Here is a 26,990-nt window from a genome sequence, read left to right as displayed (position 1 = left end):
TTATCCAATCAAATTGAGGTTTAGATTTAGGATCCCGGGAAGGCCTGATTCCGTACCAGCTGATGAAAAGTGTATTCTTCATCTCTTCATGTAAGCTTTCAGCTGAGATGAATAGTTAGGAAGACTGCAAAGATCCTCTCAGCTGAAAAATGGTCAAGCTTGTTATATTTGATCTCGGGGGTGTTATAGTTACTAGTCCTATCTTTACATTTCAGAAATATGCGTGGGAAAAAGGGATTTCAAGGTAGCAATGAGGAATTTTGTTTACATTTTAGATTTCAAAATTGCATCTCTTGACAAACATTTTGAAGAAAAGAGACAATCTGGAGGATTAAACATTTAAGACTAAGATACAGTAGTGCAGTTTCGTAAATATGTCGATGCATACATCTTTGCAGCTTGGGGTTTTTCGGAGAACTAACTCGCAATTATAGTTAATAATAAGTTAAGGTATTATTAATCAAAGTTAAGGTTATATCCCAAATTTATCACTTTGTAGGTTATTTAAGAGGACAATGTCTCTTATTTCTTGATAGAACTGGGATGTCTTGCATTGCCTTGAAATTCCTGGGTTTCTTGAAGTTTATGTAATGTTCTTTGATGACCTTATCAATTTCAGTGAAGTGATCACTAAAAGCTTTAGTAACAATTCAAAAAGACTGGATACAGGTCAAGTTTCTCTTTCTCAGGTACTTGGAGTGGTCATTTCTATCTGTAGAACTCAGTGTCTAGACAATTTTTCTCAAAATTGTTTTTCCTAGTTTTTTATTCTAGTTACATGAGATTGAGTCGTCTTTTAATTACCTAAAGTAAGTATGTAAAACAAAATTTTGAAAGTTGATAAACTTTCCTTATAGTTTACGACATGGCCTGTTAAAGGTCCAGAGTCAGCATCTTCCAGTAAGAATAGATTGATGGCAAGCAAGTGCTCAGAATTTCTTCACGAAAAGTTTTGCAGCCATCTTGGATTTTTGACTAAGCAGAGGAGGGCCAGTGGGATAGAAACAAGAGTCTTCCAAAGGATGAATGATAGACAAGAAGAAATGAGGGGGATGGGGAAAGAAAAATACTTTTTGTCCTTGCACCTTCCCCTCTGTCTCTCCTTTTACACCTACAATAGTTTTTCTTTTTCAGATGTAAGATAAAGCATTTGCTGTTTTAAAATTTTTTTGATTTGCTTAAATTTGTTTTGATCTTTTTTTTTTTTTACAAAGTTCTGCTCTGAAATGGATGTAATCTATGCAGAGTATGCTTCAAAACAGGAAAATGATCCCTGCAAGACTATAAGGTTTCAAGACATCATGGATGATTACTTCTCATCAGCCAAAGTAATTCCAGAAATGCTTAATGCTGCAACAGCTCTGAGGAGGCATGGTTAGTAAAAATGATTTGTGGTGAGGTGGCAAGGGCCTACTTGATGAGGGGGGCATTAGGCCCTCTGGGAAACTGCAAAACCGGAGAAAAAAACCACCAAAACTGAAAAACCGACCAAGAAAGGTAGCAAAACCAAACACCGCATGCAAACCTGACAAAACCGCTACATTTTCACCTTTAAAGGGGTCAAAAAGGAAAAACCGAAAACTGCATCAGAGTTTTCATGAAAACCGAAAACCGAATGCAACAACACGCAAAATCCACAAACCGCTCTGAACATCAAAACCGAAAAACCGAACCTTTTTGGCCCAAAAACCAAAAAACTGATCCAAAAAACAATCAAAACCGCAAAACGAAAAATCCCAAAGCCCCCCTACTTGACATATTGGGAGAATTTTTCTTTGGATCTGGATAGTTATACCTGCATGCCACCTTTGACTCCTCAGAGGACAGTGATTTGTTACTTTACAAGTTCTTCTTTCAATTTAAACTGACACATCACTCTCAATTAGAAACTGACAGAGGTAATCAGGATTCATAAAATTATTAGCCAATGGATATCTTGACATGATGACTGTCCAAAAAAGAAATCTGTTGTCATTCATTGGGAGAATTTGGGTTTGAGGATCTCGGGAGAGATTATGGAATCCGATCTGTTCCCACACCCCAACAACATGGTGTCTGAATTCAATTAATATAGGAATTCATATTTTGATTGTATTCACTTTAACCTGAATTTATGATAATCATATTTTCAGGTATCAAGACCTGTATCCTGACAAATAACTGGACCAATGACATAGTGAAGAATTACAAATTATCGCCTTTTCCACACTTGCTCCATTACTTTGATGAGGTGTTTGAATCATGTAAGATTGGTTTCAGCAAACCTGACCCAGAAATTTACAGCCATGTCTGCTCAAAGATGGCGGTGCAGCCCTCAGAGGTTAATATATTCTTTTACTCATTTACTGTTAGAAATTTAAGGACTCTTTAAAAGAATAAGTTCTTTTTATAGTTGAAGATACCTATGGAATAGATCACTGTAGCAGACTTTCACACATACATGGGATTCCATCTCCGTCATACCATGCAGTCCAAAGTTGTTCACAGACAACTTAAAGCTGAACAATATGTTGCCTTGCTGCATAGCAGGATATAACTCATACTCAAACAAGTTTTGAGCCTTTTACTGGACTATTTTGATGATGGATGTAGAAAATTACCTTGTCCTGACTTCTTGCAAAGTGTTGATAATATAACCATAAACTGCTGACGGTTAAACTTTTAACCATAAAGAGTGACAGTCAAGCATCTAATTTCTCCTTACAATATCACCCCTGAAATCAAACAATAAGGTCAGGAGAATAAAGGAAATGATCACCAGCTAAAGAAGCTCTTGACTGTTAACTTAATTCTCCTGGTTAGCAAATTAGGAAATGAATAGAAAATGGTGTGAAGAATATGCATATTAGATACAATGTATATATGAAGTTCATATATTTTGAACTGCGGTATTAGAAACATATGATGCACAATCCTCCCAGTAGAGAGTGCTATTTATGCAAGAGCGAAAATCAGACCTGAAAAAAATCAGGCCTGTATGGGATTCGAACCACTGACCTCTGCAATGCTAGTGCAGCGCTCTACCAATTGAGCTAAAGTAGTTCATATAAAATAGCTCAATTGGTAGAGCGCTGCACTAGCATCGCAGAGGTCAGTGGTTCGAATGGTACAGGCCTGATTTTTTTCAGGTCTGATTTTCGCTATTGCATAAATAGCGCTCTCTACTGCGAGGATTGTGCATCATATGAATATGCATATTGATGTTTAAGAAGTGAAGAGGGTTAGATCATTTAAATTTGCTATTTCTGTCCTAGGTGATATTTCTGGATGATTCCCCTCAAAATCTCAAAACTGCAAAAGGAATGGGAATGTTAACTATTCTTGTTAAAAATCCTATCACAGCTCTCAGGGATCTTAAAAAGATAACAGGAATTGATGTAAGTTTGATATGTCTAGGAAGTCCAGATTTAGGTAGCTGAAAAAGCACAAGAACTGATATAGTCAATCTACCATGACTGCAGTCGGTACAGTTGGTGGACAGACTTATCAGTGATTTTGAGCTACTTTTTCCCAATGTTTTTTCAGTCAAGATGAATATACTGACCTTTAAATATTGTTGTCTCTATTCCCTGTAGGTTTTTCAGCAGCATGCGGTGGAACCCTGTGCTCCTCGTGATGCCATTCACTGCTACATCAATCTTAAGGTTGCACTACTCTTAACAATTACCCTCTAAATCAAAGAGTAAAACTTGATTTATTCAGAACCCAGATTACTAAATCACTGATTGGCCATGCAGCAATATTCTCAGTTAAATGATTTTGTTCTGATGCATAGGGTATCTTTTATGCAGATGTGTTATAAAACCTTTAGACAACTATAGGAAACCAGAAAATAAACAGTGTAATTATAAGCTAGCTTTAGAAAATCAAGTGACACTTCCTGAAAAACTTGGGCTACCTGAGCTAGACAAATGTGCTGATAGTTTATAGTAAGCTGGGGTACTTGTTTGGTAACTTTCTTTTTTATCTGTTTTAAAACCTGTATGATGTGATCCTCCAAGTATACCTTTGAATTCATATAGTTTGATGTTGGCATTTATCAATAGCCTAATTTCTAAGAGGATGAATTTTATATTAACGATCTGTCACTGTTTATAGTCCTTATCCGGACTACTCTGAACCAACTCTGGACAAGCATGATAGCCATAATCAGAGAGCCACTAACAAAGATTTTGTTATTTGTAGACAGGCATCAGGATGCACTATGTGGAAATGGGGCATGGACCTGTTGTAATTTTACTTCATGGTTTCCCTGAATTATGGTACATTTGGAAATACCAGGTATGCTTTAACAGAAATTGCAAAAGTGGCTTGTATTTATGTAACATTTATTAATTATTTTAATCTTTAATTAATTATTTGTTTTTGAAATCTAGCCTGTGTACAGCCACCCCATCCCCTCGAAAAAATCAGGAAGAGGTTAGGGTTAATGGGGCAGCTGTACACAGGCTATTGATATCTGTACAGTCCAATACTTTGATGATCATACTATTAATCAGAGCTAGAATATTCAATTTTCAATTCTTGTTGTGATTGTTTAGAAATGTTTTGCCCCTCCCCCTTGTCTATCTTGTCAACAGAAGAATCAGACCACCTAAAAAAGACTAAACCATGAGAGGGAAGTATGGTGTTTCAACAAGAACTTGACCAGAGTTGTGGCCTGTTCTAAGATGTTATTTTGTGTTATGTTAGATCACAGCTCTGGCACTTGCTGGATACAGAGTCATTGCACCAGATCTGCGAGGGATGGGACAAACATCAAGTCCTTATGGTAATTGATTGTTAACTATTAAATATTAATTGAATCACTATAATAATACAGTCATTTTAATGATATCAATCTTTGTAGATCTCATATTTAACTTATGCTAATTGTTGTAACTGAAGGCTAATTAGTTCTAATAATATTAGTTCCAGTTGAAGGCTTTTAATGATAAAGGCAGCAAATATTTTGAAATATTTTCGGGGCCTATTTTTCATTTTTTGGGAGGGTTGACTGAGGTTATACTTGAGATTACTACTTATTATTTCTTAAACATGCAAACATTGTCCACATTTTTTATTTGCATTTTTTTTTCCAGAGCTAGAGGCATATGGAAGGGAAAATGTGTGTGCTGTAAGTTAATGTGATCATTTTTTCTGTGTTATAAGTCATAGGACAAGTGAAAGCCTGAGACTGCCATAATTTGATTAATAAAACCCAACTGTGTACTTGCAAACCTTAGGATGAATTGTAACATATGTTATATGGTTGTTATTTTTCTACAGGATGTTGTTGCTCTGATGAATTCATTGGCAAGTATCACCATGTTTACAGCATACTCACTCTTAGACTGATAGTTTTTGAGCAGTTGATGTTTGTTCAGAATTTCCAAATTTAAAAAGCCTATGTTCAGTTTGAATGCACTGCAAAATGCTTAAAGTATTGCGCACAAGACTAACCTTTAATTGTAAACTTGACAACAGAGAAAAAAAGTGAACTGGCCCTAATAATGACAACAACAAAAAAAGGAAATAACCAAAGGAGAGGCACATGCATATACAACTTACGTAAATATCATGCTTTTGTGCCTCTCCATATTCACATGCATGTTGATGTCGTATCTCTATCCATTTTCATAAGTCCTTTTAAAATTTTACTGTTTTCTTCATGCCTTGTGACAAATGTCTAGTAAATATATTTTTCTGAAAATATTTTCTGAATTTAATTTAGTACATTCAACAAGCCACAGTCGTGGGTCGTGATCTTGGAGGTTTTATTGCCTGGGACCTTAGCCTTCATTATCCTGAAAGAATTCTGTAAGTGATGTTCCTGCAGATTTATCTGATTGTTTTTGTTTACAGACCAATCTAAACCACTATCAATTGGTTAAATTCTTGGTTTTTTCTTTCAGGGCTGTGATAAACATGACACCCTTCATTCCCTCTTTTCCAACCATTAACCCACTGGAGAGATTGCGAGCCAACCCAGGAATATATCAGTATCAACTTTATTTTCAAAAGGAGGTTAGTGCTACTTATTACAAGCTGAGTAATGTAACTCACTCCCAAGTTTTACTTTAGAAAAACTTCCATACATCATACCAAGGAAATTTGCTTTAATTTGAAAAATACTAACATGAGTTGCTCACTAAATACTTAATATTAGGGTGTTCCAGAGAAAGAACTTGAGAGTGACCTCGAAAAAACATTTGTTATGCTAATGAGAAGTGCTAGTGATCGTAAGGTGAGGAAGCACTCCCAATCTTTTAATGATACCAGCAGAAACTTAGCTGGGCTGGGATAGTGTGGTTCACTTGAATTGTCGGAGACAGTTTTCTAAAATGTCCAAATGGCCAAATAAAAACAGACTGAAGTAAGCCAGATACAGGGCGACTAAATTTCTTAATGATACTAATAGAGACTTAGCTGTGTCGGGATGGTGTGGCCGCCCTTGGGGCCGCTTGGATTGTCAGGGGGCTGTTTTCTAAAATGTCTAAATGGCCAAATAAAAAGAGAATGAAGCAAGCCAATACAGGGCGGCTTAATTTTTTTAATATGCTATGGTAGTCGTTATTTTCTCTGTTATTTACTGAGCTGGGTAGCTTAACTAGTATCATTAGCTGCTATTAGTGCACAACTTTTCTACATTATTTTTTTAGAAACTGAAATGGAGCACCTTTGATGTGCTTGAAAGAGGTATGTTTATTTACTGTGCTAATCTGTAGATAACACTAATTTACAACTTCCTGGCAAAAGGTCTGTTCTAAGCCAAGAGCATGATATTATCTCCTCAATTTTTTTAGGTGGACTTTTTTCTGGGTTGCCAGGAAAAGTGGAGAAAAGCTGGATTCTTACCAATGATGTCTTGAAGTATTTGGTGGAAATGTACAGCAAGACAGGATTTAGGTTAGAAACAACCAAGATGTGATTGCCATAAATATTCATCATTTGACAATAATATTATTAGTAGTCTAAGAGTATTATTTTCAGAAGTGCCATTCCTCCCATGCCTAATATATCCTTTGTGAAGTTGGTAGCTACATTCAGTGTTTGAGAATCAAACCAAAATGGCCACACTCAGACTTATTGCTGTAACATGTAATGCCTATAGGGGGCCACTGAATTGGTACAGAACAATGGAAAAAGACTGGAAATGGAATTGTAAGGTTTCTGGTCGTAAGGTAAATCTGAAATTTCCTTTTTACTTTGAATTCCTGTTGTGGCTCCTACTGATTTCAAGATCTTTTTTTTTACACATCTCAGTACTCCTCTTAGCTAGCATCTCGTATCTCTTTCTGTAACAAGTAATCATTCCATTTATTACACGACTCGGGCAGTCAGAGGGCCAATAACTAAAATTAACCGATCAAAATGCTCTTTTGCCGGTCAATATTCTCTCAGTATTGGACCGGGCACTGGCCCAAATGGTCCCGAATGATACCACACTAGTGACCCTTTGAACTTCAGTCGTATAATAAATCTCTTATTAACCAAGCTTGCTCGGGACCGTACTGGAAGAATATCGGCCCTCGGTCTTTTACTGTCAAGACCTCGGGCAGATATTCTCCCAGTATGGCCCTCGCGCTTGGTTAATAAGATATATGTACTTCCTCTCCTTTCTCATTAAAATGTAACATGACTTTTTTTGGGTGAGTCAGCACCGTTATTGGGAGAAGGTGACGTGGCCCTTTTCTTTTTAAAGGTTTCACTTCTATCTGTTTATAGGTACAGCAACCAAGTTTAATGATCACAGTAGGAAGGGATGGTCTCATAAAACCTCAGTTCTGTGTCAAAATGGATCAATGGGTAAGAACCATTGAGCTAACCTCCCGGTTAGCTCAATGGATAAAGCGCTGGACTGTTGTGCGGGAGGTCGAGGGTTCGAGCCCCGGCCGGACCAACACTCAGGGTCTTTAAATAATTGAGAAGAATTTGCTACCTTTCTATAACATCAAGAAATGGTTAGATATTCTAGTCTTCTCGGATAGGGACGAATAAATGGAGGTCCCGTCTCCTGCAGGGTTGGGGTAGGAGACGTTAATTTCCCACACATGAGATTACTGTGTGATGGATGTCCTCCCCTGGGGTGGGATGGGTGGGATATAGGGCGCACTTAATTTGGAGCCTCGCTCTGTTGTGCGACCCTCACCACACTCTGGTGAAAGTGATTAAATAAAGCTTAAATAAATAAATAAAGAAAAAAGTCTCATCAGTTATTATATTTTTGTTATGATTCATTTCGATTGGTAATTTAAAACAGAAAGTAGTAGTGACAGTGACATTACTTGGAGTGAATACATAACATTGTCCTTTGCTGCCTTTAAACTTCTTTCACCACAAAATGTTTTAAGCTATGCTTCACTTTCAGATACAAATTATAATTTGCTGAGAATTTTGGGTTGTAATTAAGAAAGTCACATGTCTTTGTGAAATTTTTTCGTGGTTACTGATTCTCTTTTAATGTAACTGCAAAACAGTCTGTGACTGGTTTAAGGAATGAGTAGAGCAATAGTGTAGAGCAAATGTAAAATACATTTAAAATTACATAATTATATATGGAGTATCTTTGTCCTTTAAGACTGTTTATCACCTTCTGAGTAACTGAGGATTCTGTGAGAGCAGGAAAGTACTTCAGCTGGCTTTTAGTATTAATAAGTCTCAAGGGCCCAAATAATTTTTTTTTTTTGTGGGAAATATACTGTACTATCAAGGTGCTGAGGATAATGACATTCTTAACATTGTACTGTAGTCTGATTTTCTGGGCGAGTGTAGTCCTTAGAAGGACTGTTGTGACTGATAATAATTATTCACTTGACTCTGATGATGACTTATGCTCAGGTTGTCAAATCGTCAGTCACTGATATTGACAACAGTCTTTGTCAGGACTACACTGCCCTAGACAATCAGACTAAACTTTCACATGTTACCCTCAGGTTCAAATCATTTACTGTATTCCTGAAATTGTAATCATGTTCCTTAAGGTTCCTAGACTAGACACAGCACACATAGAGGAGGCATCGCACTGGGTAACACTGGAGTGGTATGTAAAATGCCAGTCAAAATAGATATTTCTACAATCATATTGTAATAATTTTATATGTATTAATGAGCACATTTTCTGAAACACACAGGTTAACCCCGACTGTCACCTCTAAAATCTCAATATAAATTCTCCCCCCACATGCAAGACCATTTCTTCTAACTTAAGTCAAGAGAATTTGGTGCTAAATCTGACAGTTTGCATAAGACGGTGTCTTGCTTTTACCCATCACCTTTCTGCTGGACAAGATGTTGATATTAGCTCAAAGTTATCAAAATTTAATTTTTTATTAGTAAACATTCATGTCACGATCCTTCTCACTGTTAATCTTTTTATTCTTTTCAGTCCTTTAGAGTTGAACAGAATCATGGTGGATTGGTTGAACAAAATTCATGCAATGCAACCTGATTCATCCAAGTTGTAACACAAATATGATATGAGAATATTTGTTGATCTGTGACAAAGAAAATTGACAGCACATCTGTTGGTGGAAGAAACTTTCATTGTTATTTCCTTGTAGCACAACCTGATTCATGCAAGTTAAAGTTTGTTGCATATTGTGGAAATGGCCAGGTGGTTGGTTGCAAAGAAATAGGATCACTTCTTAAGGCAAAAACCATAGGTTCTTCTTCGACACTCTTGATCAAGTAGTTCAAATATTTGAAATAAAAAAGAAAAGTTGAAGGGACATTGTATATTTTTGTAACCTGAGCAAGAGCAAAAAATTAAAAAAAAAAACATACTTGGAATTGCAAGTTGGACACAAGGCTAAGTGATATTGTTTTGCTTCTCTTGTTTCACACTCACGATAACAACAAACAATATTATTGCTACATTTTCTTTTTTTCTTATTTTTATTCAATTATGTGATTCAAGGAAAATCCATGACATGACACATCAAAAAATTGCACTCGAAAACCCACATTGTACTCATGGGTTTTTGCATGCAATTTAATGCATAATGAATTTTCCTATAAAATACTGTAGAGCTAAAAAGTACCATATATGTGGACAATAACAACCTCTGTCAGTTCCTGTGAGATTTAGTGATTGCCTTCGAACAGAAAAACATTACCACTCCTGCACTAAAATTAATCTAGATACCTTTATACACTTCCCATTGTTATTTACAGTCTCTTCCAATGGAACACTGTGTCAAGCACAGTTACTTATCACAGTGACTATGTTTCTTAGCCTAGTTGAATTAAGACCTTAAATCTGAGGGCTTGATCACAATTTTATTCATTTTTTAAAACTTACCAAAAAAGACAAGTTAAGAGATGATCTCTTTTTGTTTTAACAAAGTTCATCCATCTTACTATTAATCATCTACATCATAAATCTCAGCTATCGCTAAGATATTGCAATGAGATTTTGAGGTAATTATTTCAGTTAATAATTCATCTGTAATGATAAGTTGAAACAGGTGATAAAATCCCTCTCGAAGTTTAAATTCCTAATAACTTTAAAGTCACAAAGTTTACATTTCTTAATTCATAATGTTACTTTGCATCCTTAAAACTGCATTCATTTACTTAATACTGATTTCCAGTCAGGCTTAAGCTTAAATACAGCACTTGACCTTGATTAATTATAGACACATTCTACCAAACTGAAAAGAAAGCTCCCTCAATCATTATTCATGTTCTCTCATTTATAATAAATATAGATATTTACTCAGAGTCTGAGACTTTTGGGAAAAGATTGGAATTTGTGAGCTAGCTAGCCTACACAGCAGGCAAATCATTTGTTTATGAAATAAGGGGAACTTTTGAATAGACCTTACTGCCCACAATTTCACATTAATTACAACATGTGTGCCCTTTCTACCAGATCCTATTTTGTAAATATTAAAACCTAAATCTAGAGGTGTCTTTTTTTTTCCAAAATAAAATTTCTCATAATTATTTGTCATTGCCACCCTTTGAGATAACAATACAATAACTTCCTTAAAATGCCATCAGGCTCTAAACAGTCTCTTTCACTAACCCCAACTTGAATTGAAACTTCATTTCTACAGATCATTTGGAACAGTCATGGATCCCAACTTCTCGATTGTTCATGAATTTTCCTGTGTTGTTTCAGTTTCACTTGCAGTAAAGTTCAATTAAATTATTCATAAAAGTCTGAGTTTTCAAATTTCTTGAGTATCATGAATGAGCTGGGAAAGTACTTGACGTATGAACTAAATTGATCAATTTCTTCACAGCAACCATCCACTGGTTTACCTGTTGAAAAGATAAAAACCATTTTAAATTAAATATTTGCTTACTCAGCACATGCAACTAGTCTACAAAGTCATACACCAAAAAAAGTAATTGGATTAATGCATATAAACTGGATATTTTGTCTTGCATCTACATGTGTAAATAACTTAACAAGGAAAAATGCAAAGTAAACTGAAAGTCATCAAGAGACAATTATAAGATTTTGACCTTCAAACTCAACCCTAAAAACAGCAGTTTTAAGATGCAGTGGAAAGAGAGCTTACCTCGCTAACAAAATCAACCATCAATGAAATATGAATCTGATGTGCTTCCTCAACATTCCCAGCATCTAGAGCTAAACAAGAAGATCAACACAGTTTGTAGTCAATAATTTTTAGTTTGTTTACATTTAGTTTTTTTTTTCAGTAACCTAATAAAAGAATGTAGTTGAATTATTAAGTATGCAAATGACATTTAAAGGTAGAGTTATTTGAGAAGTCGACACCAGCTTACATCTGACTTAAAGCATATTTGAGAAAGTCATGCAGGATCACATTTACTTTGTATTATTTTGCCAAAAATAATTAAAAGCTAACTTTTAATTCCTCTTAAAAGCAAAAATCAATATCAATCAATTTTTCATTACCTTGTGCAAGCTTTATCATTCTGCTCTTGACACCCAGGCTAAGTTTCCCATTTTTCCAATTCTGACTCATCACTTGAAGTCTTCGTGCAATATCATCAGCTACTCTTTTCTGTGAGATAAAAATAATGTTCAGCTGAATAATGCATGAACAAATGACTTCTCAAGCTGGTTTTGTGACTGAGATAAGTCATGCAAGATATTTCACTGTCTCAGCTGCAACAAAATTCTTGTGACGTGAAAGAATTGAAGTCACAATCAGAGTGACAAGATTCTTACTTTTGTGCACCACTTTGAATAATCAGGGAAAAAATTTACACAAGATTCTTAGTTTTGTTGGAGTGGATACCCTTTAAGTGACTGTCCAATGCAGGTGAAGCTGATACAAACAGCACAGTTGGGACTCAGTCACAGGTGACAACCACCAGTTAATTAAATAGAGGAGCAAATCGAAGCTACCAGTACGTAATTAAGAGGAAAAATTTTTAGGACTCTGACAACTGACCACTTAACACAGGGTGACCACCAAAAAAAAAAGGCTCGACGGTACATTTGTCCAGAACACCAACCTCTAAATTGTCCTGAAGCTTGTTGATAACATCCTGTAGGGCATCCATGGTGATCTTCAGCCCTTCTTGGTCATCCACTGAACTAGATGTAACAACATTTTTCTCTTCCCCAGAGGGGGACGTGCTGCGAGGAGTACTCCCTGCACTTAAAGAAGCTGAAGGTGAGATGTGATTTCCTGGGAGTGGTGGTGGAGTCCTACTATGTCCCATATGAGAATGCATGGCCACTCCATTCCCCTGTGGAAGTTTTGTTCGTGGAACAGGGCTTTGCCTGTGATACAAGGGAGGTGTTGTGTGACCAACTGGAGGTTGGCTTGGTAATGATGGTGGTGGTGTTACATGGCCTAAGGGAGGGATGGATGGCTGTGTCAGGAGCGGGTTATCTTGATAACTTGGCATAGCAGTAGCTTTTGTTACTGGAGGAGTTGCAGGGTGGAATATCTGTGGGGAGCTATGGTGATCATCAAAATGATCACTGATTTCTGCTGTTGAGCGGATACTATGTAGAGGTGCAGTTCTTATCGGTTCAAAACTATGATCTTTTAGAGCAAATAATGGTTGTCCAAGATTCCCTGAGAGATTTTCTGTTGATTTGGCAGAAGCATGTGCACCTGGAGGGTTGATACTTTGTGTTAAGTTAACAGATGCCTCACTTGAACTTGCTGTCCCTGCATCAGTGAAAGAAGGTGTGGATACACTCCTTGTAAACATAGTTGGTATGGAGGGAGCCATAAGATTACAGTTTACAAGAGGTGAAGTTGTTGTCACTGGTGCTGGAGTGAAAAGTGGCTGGGTGACACCATTCAGATTATTGCTGCCAAGAGGTGGATTTGTTGTCACTGGTGGAGTGAATAGTGGCTGGGCAATGCCATCCAAATTATTGCCTCTAAGAGATGCATTTGTTGTCACTGGAGGTTCTGTATAAAGTGGTTGGGAGACGCCATTGAGTTTAAGAGCACCAACCCCTGTGAAATAGTGAATTAGATTTGAGAAAACCAGTAATTAAACTACGACTAATCAAATCATATTTCTGCATTTTCTAGCAAAGTATAGCCCAGTGAAAATAAAAAATATCAAGTTTAAGGATACATGTGTGTTACCATAATCTTCCTGAAACAATAATTACTCAAAGTACTTTCAAGTATTGTGATTAGTGATTAATGTTGTCTGTTTTGTTTCTTTCCAGTCTGTTGTTTCTGCTGAAATTATAACTGTCAATGTTCTAAAACTCACTTTCTGGGTTCTGAACTTCTATGAGTATTGGTGTCAGTGGTATCTGTATAGATTTATTTAAATATATGCTGAAAGCTTGAAAGGCTTTATTACCCGTATCAAATTTGCTGATTCTGATCTCCAGAATCACTATTACTCGATTTAGATCTAATAAACAGCGATTAAAGAGATATACTTCGTTTTTCCATTGAACAGTACTACAGTATTCACGATGACACAAAATTTTGCGAACCAAAAATATTACAGACGTGTACCAACACGGCAGGGAGCGAAGTTTATAAACAATTTTCGGGGTTTTCGTCATCATGACATTGCTGAATTGTGCAATCCTTAATTTTCGAACATCTCGACAAGATTCGACTCGGGAAAACTTAAAATTTCGACTCACCGTTTGTAATTTCATCGTTGTTAACAACAGCTGGTTGTAAATTTGACGACGGTGTTTGTACTCCATGTAAAGCTTGTTGATGTGATACTCTCTTCCTTAAATCTAACTTCGGTCTGTTGCCCGTCATGTTATTAGAGAACGCAAAAGTTGGAGGGTCATTCCAACCTCGAGCAGAATCGCCATTGTAAGCTATAATACCACCAGAAGCTAAATTGGAACACAAAACCATGTTTGTTACTGTACGTACGAGAAAGTTCTTAGTTGTAGCGAAGGCTAGGATTAACTTCTAATGTTATGACGTTATGAATATTCAGATCAGGGCATAAATATTTTCGAGGTTGCCCTAGAGTTTTCTATGAGTGCTTCTGCGGGGGCACGCTAGTAATGAATGAGTAGCTTTACGGGAAAATGGGATTCTGTCCCATCTTTGATACGCTAAAATGAAGGAGTTTACGCGACTAAAATTAAAGTGAACGGTCGCTCGATAAGAGAACACATCCATTTTGTTAGCGTGTTGTTGTTCTATTGAAATAAAGTCACACCAGAAAAAAAACCATGTGAATCAAATGAATCTAGAAAATAACTTATCTTTCACTTCACTTCACACGCTAGTTACTCTATGGGTAAAGTATATCTACACGATCGTAAAATTCGACAATGACCAAGATAGATCTTGAAAGAAATCAAAAATCCTCTGACGGAAGGCGCCATATTGAATGCATTTGAAGTCACTGGTACGAAAACTTGTCTCAAACTCGGAACTTTTACGTCTCTAGACCATCATTTTCGACTGTCGTATTCAATGATTAACTATCACTATCATATAAACACTTTTATGGGTCTTAGAGAGGACATAAAGCTTACCTCTAGGGCTCGGATCGCCCGGCATTTTGAGGGAAACGAACAACTTCTGTAATCGATTGTAAACTCGTGACGTGTCCCTACCCTATGACGTCCGAAGACCGGAAGTTTATGAACCGGAAACAGTTAAACAAAACGCGTAACGAGGAACACACGTACAAAAATATCACTTTGAACCAGGAAGTGAGTCAATCACTTGCACTTCGTTATTGGTCACTCAGAAGTCACTTACCGTAATGTTTCTAGTAAAGGAAATCTTAAGTTTATGAAAAATATCCCTCCTCTTGACACAGACCGAAAAAATAGTTTTCTCCGAACTCTCCCGATTATGTACGAAGATTTTCGTATCCGAATGTCACCAAATCGAGTCAGTAGCATCAATATGGTGGAAACAAGTGGATTTGCCGGTGGTTTTTCCCTTCAAAATATTTATCAGCTGGTTTGATATCCACCTAGAAAAAAATGGCAATATCATGTTTCGTCAAATTTATATTGTTTTCGTTGACGACGATAGGATATTTTCAGAAAGGTTGCGGTCAATGGAGCTCTGGTAAGCCGCTGATCTGTTTCTTACACAGCCGACTGTTTTAACGTTAAAGTTGTTCCGCTCGGAACAAAATTTGTAAATTTTTGGTAATTGCCAAATGTACACCGTGTATTAACTGTGGACAAAGTTCTTTTTTTAATCATTTTAAAGACCTAATTCCTTTCATAAATGTAACGGTTATTTGTGTTTGTCGGCGACTTAATATTATATTTTGCTGCATTTCTGAACGCTGTCCTCGAGATCTAGCAACGCATCCTCAAACGCTGTTACCGATTATGTTTGATATCTATGCCTTAAATAAAATATTTAGGAGAACAGAGGACGAGTTTAAGGAGAATTTTTGGGATCAGCCTATGTTTACTTATATTTGTGAGTAGGATGTGAGTTGGAGAATTTTAATTGGACAGTTAAACATATATACTAACTAATTTGGCTACAAAACTAGCTAAGCTTCTTCCTTTAAATTTGTCGAGAACTTTAGGTTGAATGCGTCGGAAATCCAAATTGTGACACAGCATGAAAAAAGAAATATTAACTGCTTTATACCGCGAAACCGATTTACCGTGAAATCTTTCGATTGTTTCCAAAGTCAACAGAACACGAATTTGCACGAAATGCGACAAAGGGAACAACTGGGAAAGATGACAATATTTGGTGCTCTTCAGAGCAATTTTAGTTCAATTTTCCTCTGATGGTATTTCCTAAGTAACTTGGTGAATTTTCACAATGTATTTGGCACGTAAGAATTAACGCGAGGGCATCAGTAACATTGGTGACCACAGAATTATGTATTTCAAGCATGGTTTGTTTTGTTTGTCAGCTTGGTTTTTCTGATGTTCTTGAATAATTAAAGATGATAGGTCCAGAGAGATTTTCAGAATGGACTCTGTTGTATATTACACAAACATTAAACTTTTCAGAAGATGTTACCAGACTGATTCCACCAATAGCCATTAATTTTTTTCCTGATTTAAGGCAATTCCCTGTTTAAGCTTAAGGCTAGCAGAATATTTTTAACAAGTAATTTTATTGCAGTATGCTTAATTAATTATTTAGAACCTCAATGAAATGTTTCTGAACGTCATTAGGTGACAAGTAAAAACTTTTGTAGTATTCTGGAGCTAAAACACATTAAATCCGATAATAATAAATTCCTCCTCTAAATTCATTAGTATTCTCAATATTGATGTGACATCCAGACTGGGTTTTCTTGGGTAGGACATACCGAAGCTAAGTTTGTCAAACAAGAATGCATACATCTTCATCGCTAACATTTTTTTTACCTGTACAGAAAACTCTGGAAGTCCAGAGTATAAAAAGCATTGAGTATATATAATTCATTTAATAAAACAGTTTGCAAAGATGCATATGACTTTACCAAGCCAACACATTATTATGGTAGTAAAGTTTACTCCAGGGAACTTTAAAGATCCAATAAATAGTTAAAATTTCATACTAGGTACCCATGACAACATCAGTATTTAAGCCAAGTATTCATGCTTTTTTATCTTATTGCTTTTTTTAGCAAAGGAACACCAGTTTAAAGAACTAAGTCAAAGAAAATATCTTTTAATAAAATCTTTTTTTATGAAAGAAGCTAATGAAGCTCAATCGTGAAAACCAGAACATGATACAGTGGAATGTTTGCTTTAATTAGCTAGGTAGTGTGTCTAGGGTGGTTTCATTTAAACAAGTCTTGTCAAAAGTCAATGTCTGCCTCTTCAATGTTAGCCTCTAATTATCATCTCAGCCCTCTTGAAAGTTGTGCAGCTTGTATGATACAACTGATTGAGCAAGCATGTTTATTTAACAATAACAATAAATCCTTATTCCCCTGGCTCTGCAGATAGCAGTGCTAATCGAGTGCGAATTGAGTTATTCTTTTTGTATTTATTACATCATACCATGCAACTGATCAAGTTATGTATACTTTGTAGTACTTAAACCAAATCTTAAACGTACAAACAATCTAAGTACAAGTGCATGCTTGCATATTGGGTAGTAGCAATACATGTGATTGTACATGTACAAATTATTACATTTGCAACATGTTTGTATAGCATTGTAATGTGTGAAGCCATTTCTGGATGATTTCTGGACCAAGTTATCAGTAGCATCTATCATATTAAGAATTAAAGTGCCCATAATGTCAAAAAACTTTTTTCGCTCCTCTAATTCTACATCTCACCAAATTAACTTTGGTGAAACATTTTTTCGATTTGGATAAAACGCGATTTTTTTACAAATTTTTACAAAGTTCAAAATTGTATTTTCTTGCGGTCGACCCTTGCCGCTGATCACAAGAATAACATGCTCAAAATGACCATGTGACTGATGTCTGTGACATAGGTTTAGGAACCTCACTTGACCTTAAAGTGCATATAAATACACTGGTCGAGTGCGGGTCGTTTACGATTTTGTGAGCTTACGATATTGTGACCACTCTGAAGCAAATTCCCACTTGTTTTCAAGTCAGATAAGTCACAACCTAAAATCACATGTTCCTGAACCTACGTCACGACTCACTTTAAACCGAGGAACACTGGTATGAATGGTGGACCAAAATGGCGGCAAATTTGAATTTCTTTAAAAACTTATAAAAAAATTGGGTTTTATCCAAATCAAAAATTTTTTTCACAGAAGTTCATTTGGTGAAATGCAGAATTAGATGAGCAAAAAACATTTTTTGACGTTATGGACACTTTAACTACATGTATTGCCACACATTCATTAGCTGAATACAAAAACTTACATTAGGCTTATATTTAAAGATTCTCATTCGTGTAAAAATGATTTTGGATACTAATAACACAATTGAATCCTAAGTGAGCATTTTGCTGATGATATTCCCCAAATTTAATAGTACATTTATTGGGGATTACTAATGGACATTTCCTTCTAAATTTATTTATTAACTTTTCCACTCCCTTAGAGATCAGTAAGTAATTAATTATTTAAATGAAAATAGTGAATTTTAAGTGTGGTGATTTAGGTGAAAGGTGATGTTAATCAATGAATGATACAGGGTACACTTCAATTTGCAATAAAAATTGAATAATGGTGAGGGGGTCTTTCTTTGTGTAGAAGACACAGGACACGTCACAATAGAAATCCATCTCATAAACCTATCTTTTTCATTGTTTTCCTCATTCTTTGGTCTTTTTTTCTCTAATCATTTTACTTCAACAGGGTCTTCTACTTCAAGTAAGAGCCTAGTGTGGCTGAATTGTAATGTCTTATCTATTTTAGGATTACAACATCTGACAGAAAATGAAAAGTTGAATCTTGAAGCAATTACAAAAATACATGTCCACCTTGATGATGATAGGAATGGGAAAGTTGACTTGAGTGAATCAAATGAGGTTAGTGTTGTGATTTACAGAAAAAAAAAAAGGTTACATCTATTCTTCCAGTCCTACTGGCCCCTTCTCTTGGACTAGATCCCAAGATCATGAGCTTTGAGTGACTTATAATTTGTAGCTTGAGAGAAAATTACATTTATTTACAGCTCTACATCTGAAAAAGCAATTGCTTGTGCCATCAAAAAATTTAGGGGAAGAATTCTGTTCTGTCTTGAGTAGTCCTCTCGTAGATGACCGCCCATTGACCCTAAGTACCATTGTACCTCTTCCTCTTCCTCCAAAGATTCATGAAGTTTCTGTAAAGTTTTTTCCTTAGTTCTTATTTACCAAGCAGGAGGTCTGTATGGGAGAATCTTGACTGAGGTCACCAGTACACACCGAATACAGTGAGGTCTGTACCAGCGACCGAGGTCAAGATTCTCCCATACAGACCGACCTAGCTCGGTTAATAAGATGTTTATTATATGGCTGTGTCTTATGTAACAATTTTTTATATTCTTTGTACCTTCTTTCCAGACCGATCTAGATGCCAGTCTAGATGGGAAAATCTAGACTGCTTTCAATATTGATTTCAGCCAATCAAATCCGTGAATTTGGTAGTTCCCAGTCCTTGTGAGACACAGCCATATAATGATACCCAATAATATTCTACAGAAAGTCAATGTGAGAGGTTAGTTAGCCCAATGGATAGTGCGCTGGACTGTTGTGCGGGAGGTCAAGGGTTCAAGCCCCGGCCGGACCAACACTCAAGGTCTCAAAATAATTGAGAAGAATTTGCTACCTTTCTATAACATCAAGAAATGGTTAGATATTCTAGTTTTCTCAGATAGGGATGAATAAATGGAAGTCCTGTCTCCTGCAGGGTTGGGGTAGGAGACGTTAATTTCTCACACATGAGATTACTGTGTGGTGGATGTCCTCCCCTGGGGTGGGATGGGTGGGTTTATACATTGAGTGTAAAGCGCTGTTGATCTGTCATTGTAAATAGCGCTCTATAAGAAATAAATTATTATTATTATTATTATTTAGTTTTTTTCCAAGAACCAAAAATATTGAGTACCCAGCCACTTCTCAAACCCTGTCCTTTTGATCTACAGTCCATTATACTGAACAACTGTAAGTTAGGGCTTTGTCTCCTTCTTGTGTAAAGCATGGGTCAAACACTTACTTTTGTGAGCTGAACTTCTGTGTGTTGTGAGTACAATACATGTTATGATGTACTAATCTTGTATATCTTAAATTGAATTCTTTAGTTTATGCGTGATGAACTTCAAGTGACTGATGAGGAACGACACTCTCACTTCCATGGAAATGATGATCTCATCTCTGTGGATGAATTCTGGCAGAGTTGGGTGCAAAGTGCAGGTCAGAATCTATAGAAATTGAAAGTCTGTCTTTTAAACAGTAAAAGATTTGATCTTAGTAACAAGTGACTTTTAATAGTTTAATCTGATCATGTGGTTGAGGGTAATCTAAAAAAAATGCATGGTAAAAACATGAGCATAAGTTGTGATCAGAATTATGATTCTGATGATCACATCCACACTGATTATTCATTGCCACAAATGACAGACCTTCCTTGAACAATTGAGGCACTGTTATGTTGCTAACATATTAGATTTCTGCAATATAAGTGACATTAATTTGAACCTTTTTTTGTCCCTTTCATCGTGAAACTAGCTAATAGTTGTTGTGCTTTGTAGTTCACAACTGGACTAATGAAGAAGTCACTGAATGGCTCAAGAACTCTGTCCATCTACCACAATACGCTGATGTTTTTGTGAGTGCAGCTATCAATGGATCAGATGTACCTCGGTGAGCAAGGCTACCTTGGTCCACATTAAAACTTTTTTATCACTGAAAAAAAACTAATCTTGTTCCTTATGCAGCTCACTGCACTGGCATGGTTTCCTTGCTACAAAATTAAGTGTACAGCATGTCAACAAGAAAGTACAAGAAATCATTGAATATTTCTGCAATGTTCAGTCCTATTCTGAACCTGCATGGAGCTTTGTAAGGTGCAAGTTATTTTCTCAGAAGATGCCCACTGCCCCTGTCCATTACTTTCTAATCTAAAATCTGATTAATTCCTCTCCTGTACTGCTGTACTGCTGCTTCCTCTCTGTCACCCAAGATTATAAATGACGACCAGCAAACTGTAAGGGTAGTGGGATGAGTTGTTGAGGAAGGGGAGTGGTGTAATATAACCTTGTGAGTAGCATAATGATATTATACTGCTTCAGGCTGGGATTCCAAATTCCCTTTGTTTAAAATTTTTCAAAGCAGTTCGCTTTTTGCTTTGAATTTCTTCCTCTTGTTTTAATCATTGTAATCTGAAACAAAGAAAAGTAGAGAGAAAGTGGTTTGAAAAATTTTAAAACAGTAGAGTTTGGCAATCAAATAAGTGTGGAAAAAATAGTACTTTGAATTTACCTTTCATTAAGCTGCCTCTCTATGGTCCCTCAGTCTTAACAATTTTTTTTTTAATTCTTAGTTTTTGAAATGAAATTAATTATTTCTCTCCAATGTAAAAGTCTAAAGTCTTTCATGGTTTGTAGTTTGGCATTTTTCATGAAACAATGTTTTGGTTGATTTTTCATTATGATTATAACAAGTTTTCCACATTTGATACACTGTTACTTGCCTTTCTTCTGCACATGTCAATGTACACCCAACAGTTACATGACTTTTTCATAAATAAGCAAAGGTTGTATGTGGATTTCTGTATTTGAGGCCAATTAATTATGAATGTTGTTTGCATTTGGATTTGGACAGCTGGCTAATGTATAAAAATTTGACAAATTGTAGCCACAGAGAAACAAGATTTTAAAACTTCCCAGAAGGTACATTTTGATAAATTGATAATTCAATATTTCCTTTGGACTTTATCTCCATACTCTATCAGATTATGTATAGATTCCCTCGTAGTTATATCACTCAGGTTTTCGCTGTCTTGTAGAATCCTCTATAAGTTATCGAGGAGATGAGATAGTACCATCTTTACTAACATGGAAAACTTATTCCTTGATTGTGCAAGTCTTCCAGCTTGCTCAAGCATTTTAGATATCATAAAACTAAAGGGCAAGATTGTCTTTCTCTAATTTTAGTATCGTATTAGAGAGAGTACGGTTGAGGTGCTGAGGACAGGGTGATTTTTTAAATTGGAGTTTGCATTTTGATTAGCATTTGTTTTCAAAGATATGGTGATCATAATTTGAAACAAAAAGTAATAAATTGAAATAAGTTTTCTAAATTAAACTGTAACTTACAGTAACAGGGACTTAAATTATGAAATTTTCTCAGATTATATAGAAGAAATAATCAACTTCCTCACTTATTTTTCACAAAAATTTACAGCAAAAAATTGACCCAAAAAGTTGGTAATATATAAAATACATTTTTGTCATTTTGTGTGTAAGAATTTCGAGAGAAATTGTTCAAGGGTTTTATCAAGTAGCTTTCTCAGTTTGGATGAAATTTTAAATTGGTGTGTGAGTTTCGTTTAAAATGTGCACAATATTTTTGTCAAAAAGGAATTAGCTGGGTATGAGGAGTGTTTAAAGATTGCAAGACTAATGCTAAAAGCAGCTGGCAACAGGTGGTTGAATGGACCTTTGGCAATTATTAATTCTCAATACTGTCACTGCTTTTGGAATGCTGAGACTAAAATCTGGACTCCTCTGCTAAATTTTCCAACCTTTTATTAATTTTCTTTCACTGGCAATGCCTATAAATTTTTTTTGAAACAGTATAAAATGAAGTATCAAATTTTCTATCTAGAGAATACTCTTTTGACTAAGCTTTGTGATGAATAATTCTTTTCACTTTGTATTGGTATGCATTTATTGCATGATAAAGTTACACAAGGTGTAGCTATGTTCCATATTTGGGGTAAGTTTGGCTTGGGTTTTATTATAAATTACCTGAAGCTATCTCACATGCATTTATGATGTACAGGCTGGCTATAGAGGAGAATGGTCTGCTTCAGAACGAACTGGGAATAAAAGATCCAAAACATCGCAAGAAAATTGGCCTACGTGCCATGGATGTTGTTCTATTTGGACCTCCATTTGGTAAGAGTGCTCAGATATGAACTGACAGTGAAATTATTCTCTTAGTTCTGTGTAACATACTTTCTGGAAATCAGTCTAACTAGTTAATGTTAGTAATAACTTTATTACATTCAGGTCTTTTGGGTTCACAAAATGTTCTCACTGTTAATGGATGTGTATCCTTGAGAAAATTGTTTTCAATTCTGTTGTTAAAGGCAGTGTCAGGGTGGGGCTGTGTTAAAATTTTCCTTGAATAAGATTGATTGTACCTGATTCAGTGCTGTTAATTTTTTTTTTTACCTTTATACTCAAGAGTTTTAATATTCTGAGGCAGAAAATCAGCTTTCATTTTTATTTATGGATAAAGTGGTCTAATTTGACCTCAGCTTGTGAAATTTTCAATTTTTTGTGAGTTAGAGGATAATAAAGATTTGGAATACTGTTCATTTTTTTTTTGTGGAATCAAGCCAATATTAGGTCCTAGAGTGTTATCAATCTCTTCAATCCTAGTGGTGGTTCTTTCAAAGGACTGCAGTCATGATCTGCAACTAAGTTTTAGAGATATGATCATGCAGAAAATTGTTCAAAACAGATAAAAAGATAAAGAACCGTTTTTGGTAGACAATTGGTTGTATCAACTAAGTTGAAATTGTAAATTGCCCACTGTAACGAATAAAAAAACTGACGTTTCGAGCATTAGCCCTTCGTCAGAGTGAAGGAAACACTCTGACGAAGGGCTAACGCTTGAAACGTCAGCTTTTTTATTCGTTACGGTGGTCAATTTACAATTTCAACTTAGTTGATACAACCAATTATCTTGTTACCCCCACCAACGCAGCACCACAGTTTCTTTAGAAACTTTCAGCCTTTATTCATTTGTCTTTTTTGGTAGAGTTAGTAACCCTTACCCAGTCCAAAACAAAGTCACTATTACCTAAAACATCTATTTTGAAATCATAATTGTAATGGCTTGATAATAAATTAAATACCTAACATAGATATGTGTGAAATATTTCAGTCTTAGGACATAACCTACTGAAGGATGTTGTTGTAGCATTCTCTGTGCTGGTTGCAACTGTTGGTTGCTGGATAGCTGTTTCACAGAAACGCAAAGCAAAAGAACAAATGGAACGAATGATCAAAGACATGAAAATACTCCAGCAAGCCGAGGATGGTCTCCAGGAACTGCAAACTAGGTGATATGTTGTTGTTGTTTTTTTTTTTTCTCATCAATCATTCAAACACAGTGTCTGTTTAACACTTTACACTCTAGCATCAGTATGCATATTCTCTGAGTGTTCTGTATGTGTTTTATACACTTTCGAAGGTGCTGACAAGGAGAATTTGTTTAACAATCAAAAGCAATCAGTCTAAAGTTAACTAAATTTAATGATCATTTTCTTTATTCTCATGACCTTAATGTTTGATTCAGGGATACTATTGTAAGAAGAAATTAGATGCCAGTCACTCTTACAGATTAAGGGTTGCAATGAATGATGTGTTTGGTATATCAACACAGCATTATTTGATGTACGAGGAAGGTGTACTTGTTGACAAGCTAACAATGCTGTTGCTATCATTAGTTATTAGTTAGTATTTTAATTTGTATCAAATCATGCTAAGTTGTTTGTCATTTCAAAGATTGGCCAAAGCAGAGGAAGATCATCATTTAGCCATTGCAGAAAAACTTGATTTAGAGGCAAGACTAAATGAAGAGCTGGAAATGTCAAAGGTGTGTATTTAATAGTGAGCTGGAGAATATATAAGATAAGCACTGTATGTCTGAAGAACTAAGTGCTTATGCCATCAGAATTAAAGCACAGAATTCTGCTTGGTAGCAAGAAGCCCCTATGATGATCTTCAGTGTCAATTGTTGTTTAATATTGTAATGAAGTTTGGCTGACATGTGAGACCTAAGATGTATTTATGTTGTCTAATTACTAGTATTACATTTCTTAAAGTTTGTTTCTAAACTTAGGATGGCTTGTTTGTCGACAATTACAGAACTGTTGGAACAGTTTAAAGTTTTGTCGTAACAGATGAATCATGATTTGAATCAGTCATATGAGTTCAACTAGTTTATGTCACCTTGATTGTTTTTCTGATTAATTTCAAAATTGATGTCAGTGGTTTTTTATTGCACAGAATGAAGCTCAACTTATGGCTGAAACTCGCACAGGGACAGAGGAACAAATGCAGAAACTGAAGCTTGCAGAAGAAGAGCTGGCGCAGGTAAAATTGTCGTTATAGTCAGAATTGGAAGGAGCCTTGTCATATTACAAACAAAACTGTTACTAAAATTACCCAGTAGAGGTTCAGTATTGGTGTTATATGTTGATCTGCTATAAAATTTTTTATTTTCATAGTGTTAGGAAACTATAAATTATTTGTAAGGCTGTATAGAATGGTGAGAAGGAATGATTTGTTTAAATTCGACAAGTGGGGTTTATTTGGGCAACGTACAATACAAAAATGCGACTAGGAGCAATTAATGGGCTCTTTTAGTTACTGTCAGTAGTACATTGCCAGTAGGTAAAGTTCACACTTTTGATGATATGTTGAACACTATACAGCGAATGCAAATATGGCGTCCAATTTGAGTTTCCATTGTTCTGGACTGGCTAGCCTCTCACACATGTAATAATCCTTTTGTATTTCCTTGTGAAGACGAGGCTAGTCAGTCCAGAACAATGGCAATTCAAATTGGACGCCGTATTTGCATTCGTTGTATATATCTATTTTTCTTTTGATTATGTTAATTAAGGTTCGCCGCGCTTTGAGGAAAGCTGAGAAAGAACTAGAATATCAGTCATGGAAGGCACCAGCTGTTCTGAAACAATGGCTACAGATGACATTCGATAAGGAAACGAAACATTTCCAGCAGAAAAGAACTGTTGCTTTGAAACAAATGAAGGAAGCAAAAGAGGCGGTAAGAATTAAACTCTTTGGAATATTCTTTTGTGTTCACAATTAGCTAATGTATAGCTAAATAAACTGACACGTAATAAATAAATAAAGTTCATCCACATTTGAAGTTATTTTAATACTAAAATCTGATTTTTTAATGAAGATCTATTTTTTGTATTAAGTGTAACAACTCAATTGATTCTGTTCCAAGAGCATCTGGGTTGTCGACTGTCGTGAGACCATCTTTCTTTGCACTTAGGTAGCACGGAAAGCCGTAAAAATCTTGAACAAAAGCTCATCTTTCAAACTGGCAGTCTAAATCCCACAGGGATCAACGAACGCTTTTCATTCCACTAATTTATTCATGTTTTTCTTGTTACCATGTTCCCACCAATAACGTAGCGCCATTTTCTGCCTTTAAAAACACACACAACCCACAATTCCTCTATTCGCTCTGACGAAGGGCTAACGCTCGAAACGTCAGCTTTTGTAATCGTTACGGTGGCCAATTTACCATTTCAACTTTGTTGATAATTATATTCAAATTATTTCGTTACTCCCACCAATGCGGCCCCAAACAGTTTCTTTCTAAACTATCAGCCTTTTGTCATCAGACCTGTTCAATAGTAATAATCATCAACAATAAATTATGAAGACTGCAGTTTATTATTTTATCAATTTAGCTGTCTTTGTTTTGTGTAACTTAGTGTGAGAGAATAAAGAAGAAACGCAATAGCTTGATGGGATCCCTTCGTCTGGCCCATGATTTATCTATTGATGAAGTTGATCAGAAAATTCTTGGTGCCAGGTAAGTTTTGTTTCCCACCATTCTCTGGGGGATGTGTAATTTGCAGTTTCAGAAATTATACACACCCACACACCCCAAAACACTTGTCATTTTAAGGGAAAGGGGAGGTGGGTGCAAAATACAGGGGGAAGTTTGAAGCAAAGCTGAAATTTAATGAAGGGTGGTAGATTAATTAAAGCAAAACAGAAGCTTCTACAGGGTTTTCCTGCTAGGCTGCAAATTGAATTAAACTGTACTTAGTTCTTATTATCCAAGTGGGAGATCTGTACGGGAGAATCTTGACCGAGGTTGCCAGTACAGACCGAATGCAGTGAGGTCTGTATAACAACCGAGGTCAAGATTCTCCCATACAGACTGACCTAGCTCAGTTAATAAGATGTTTATTATATGG

The 26,990-nt window shown here is 35.8% G+C and overlaps 3 protein-coding genes across 5 annotated transcripts in view; 2 read left to right on the top strand and 1 right to left on the bottom strand.

The window, feature by feature from the left end:
* The first annotated feature begins 31 nt into the window (after positions 1–31).
* Positions 32–9,710, top strand: LOC111334437 (bifunctional epoxide hydrolase 2). Of its 2 annotated transcripts, XM_088732857.1 has the most exons (19): positions 34–244; positions 620–689; positions 1,215–1,374; positions 2,133–2,320; positions 3,255–3,377; positions 3,576–3,644; positions 4,186–4,281; positions 4,693–4,771; positions 5,082–5,116; positions 5,269–5,295; positions 5,714–5,799; positions 5,895–6,006; positions 6,149–6,226; positions 6,642–6,678; positions 6,786–6,888; positions 7,094–7,163; positions 7,708–7,788; positions 8,964–9,022; positions 9,368–9,710. In XM_088732857.1, the coding sequence occupies exons 1-19, from the start codon at positions 150–152 to the stop codon at positions 9,444–9,446; spliced, it is 1,647 nt and encodes a 548-aa protein (XP_088588983.1). In that variant the 5' UTR covers positions 34–149; the 3' UTR covers positions 9,447–9,710. The 2 variants fall into 2 exon arrangements, 1 of the variants encoding a protein (XP_088588983.1); XR_015991596.1 differs by lacking the exon at positions 7,094–7,163 and having other exon boundaries at positions 32–244; positions 9,368–9,448.
* Positions 9,711–10,247: 537 nt separating this feature from the next.
* Positions 10,248–15,066, bottom strand: LOC111334434 (uncharacterized). The gene is made up of 6 exons (XM_022940164.2): positions 14,927–15,066; positions 14,063–14,269; positions 12,442–13,406; positions 11,876–11,984; positions 11,514–11,584; positions 10,248–11,250 (listed from the first exon to the last, which is right to left on the bottom strand). The coding sequence occupies exons 1-6, from the start codon at positions 14,949–14,951 to the stop codon at positions 11,173–11,175; spliced, it is 1,455 nt and encodes a 484-aa protein (XP_022795899.1). The 5' UTR covers positions 14,952–15,066; the 3' UTR covers positions 10,248–11,172.
* Positions 15,067–15,103: 37 nt separating this feature from the next.
* The window catches only part of LOC111334448 (stromal interaction molecule homolog), a 15,864-nt gene continuing 3,977 nt past the window's right edge, over positions 15,104–26,990 (top strand). Inside the window, exons 1-10 of one of the 2 annotated variants that reach the window (XM_022940182.2) lie at positions 15,104–15,473; positions 18,720–18,832; positions 20,086–20,197; positions 20,536–20,647; positions 22,790–22,905; positions 23,903–24,080; positions 24,526–24,616; positions 25,030–25,116; positions 25,649–25,813; positions 26,499–26,599. In XM_022940182.2, coding sequence (XP_022795917.1) covers positions 15,386–15,473; positions 18,720–18,832; positions 20,086–20,197; positions 20,536–20,647; positions 22,790–22,905; positions 23,903–24,080; positions 24,526–24,616; positions 25,030–25,116; positions 25,649–25,813; positions 26,499–26,599 — 1,163 coding nt within the window. In that variant the 5' untranslated portion in view covers positions 15,104–15,385. Of the gene's footprint in view, positions 15,474–18,719; positions 18,833–19,348; positions 19,503–20,085; positions 20,198–20,535; positions 20,648–22,789; positions 22,906–23,902; positions 24,081–24,525; positions 24,617–25,029; positions 25,117–25,648; positions 25,814–26,498; positions 26,600–26,990 lie in introns of those variants that run through there. The other variant, XM_022940183.2, reaches the window with a different exon arrangement.

Source organism: Stylophora pistillata, chromosome 9 (assembly GCF_964205215.1).
Source record: "Stylophora pistillata chromosome 9, jaStyPist1.2, whole genome shotgun sequence".
Classification (NCBI taxonomy): Eukaryota; Metazoa; Cnidaria; class Anthozoa; order Scleractinia; family Pocilloporidae; genus Stylophora; species Stylophora pistillata.
The sequence above is the reverse complement of the archived record's forward strand: the minus strand, read 5'-3'. Positions and strand labels throughout refer to the sequence as shown.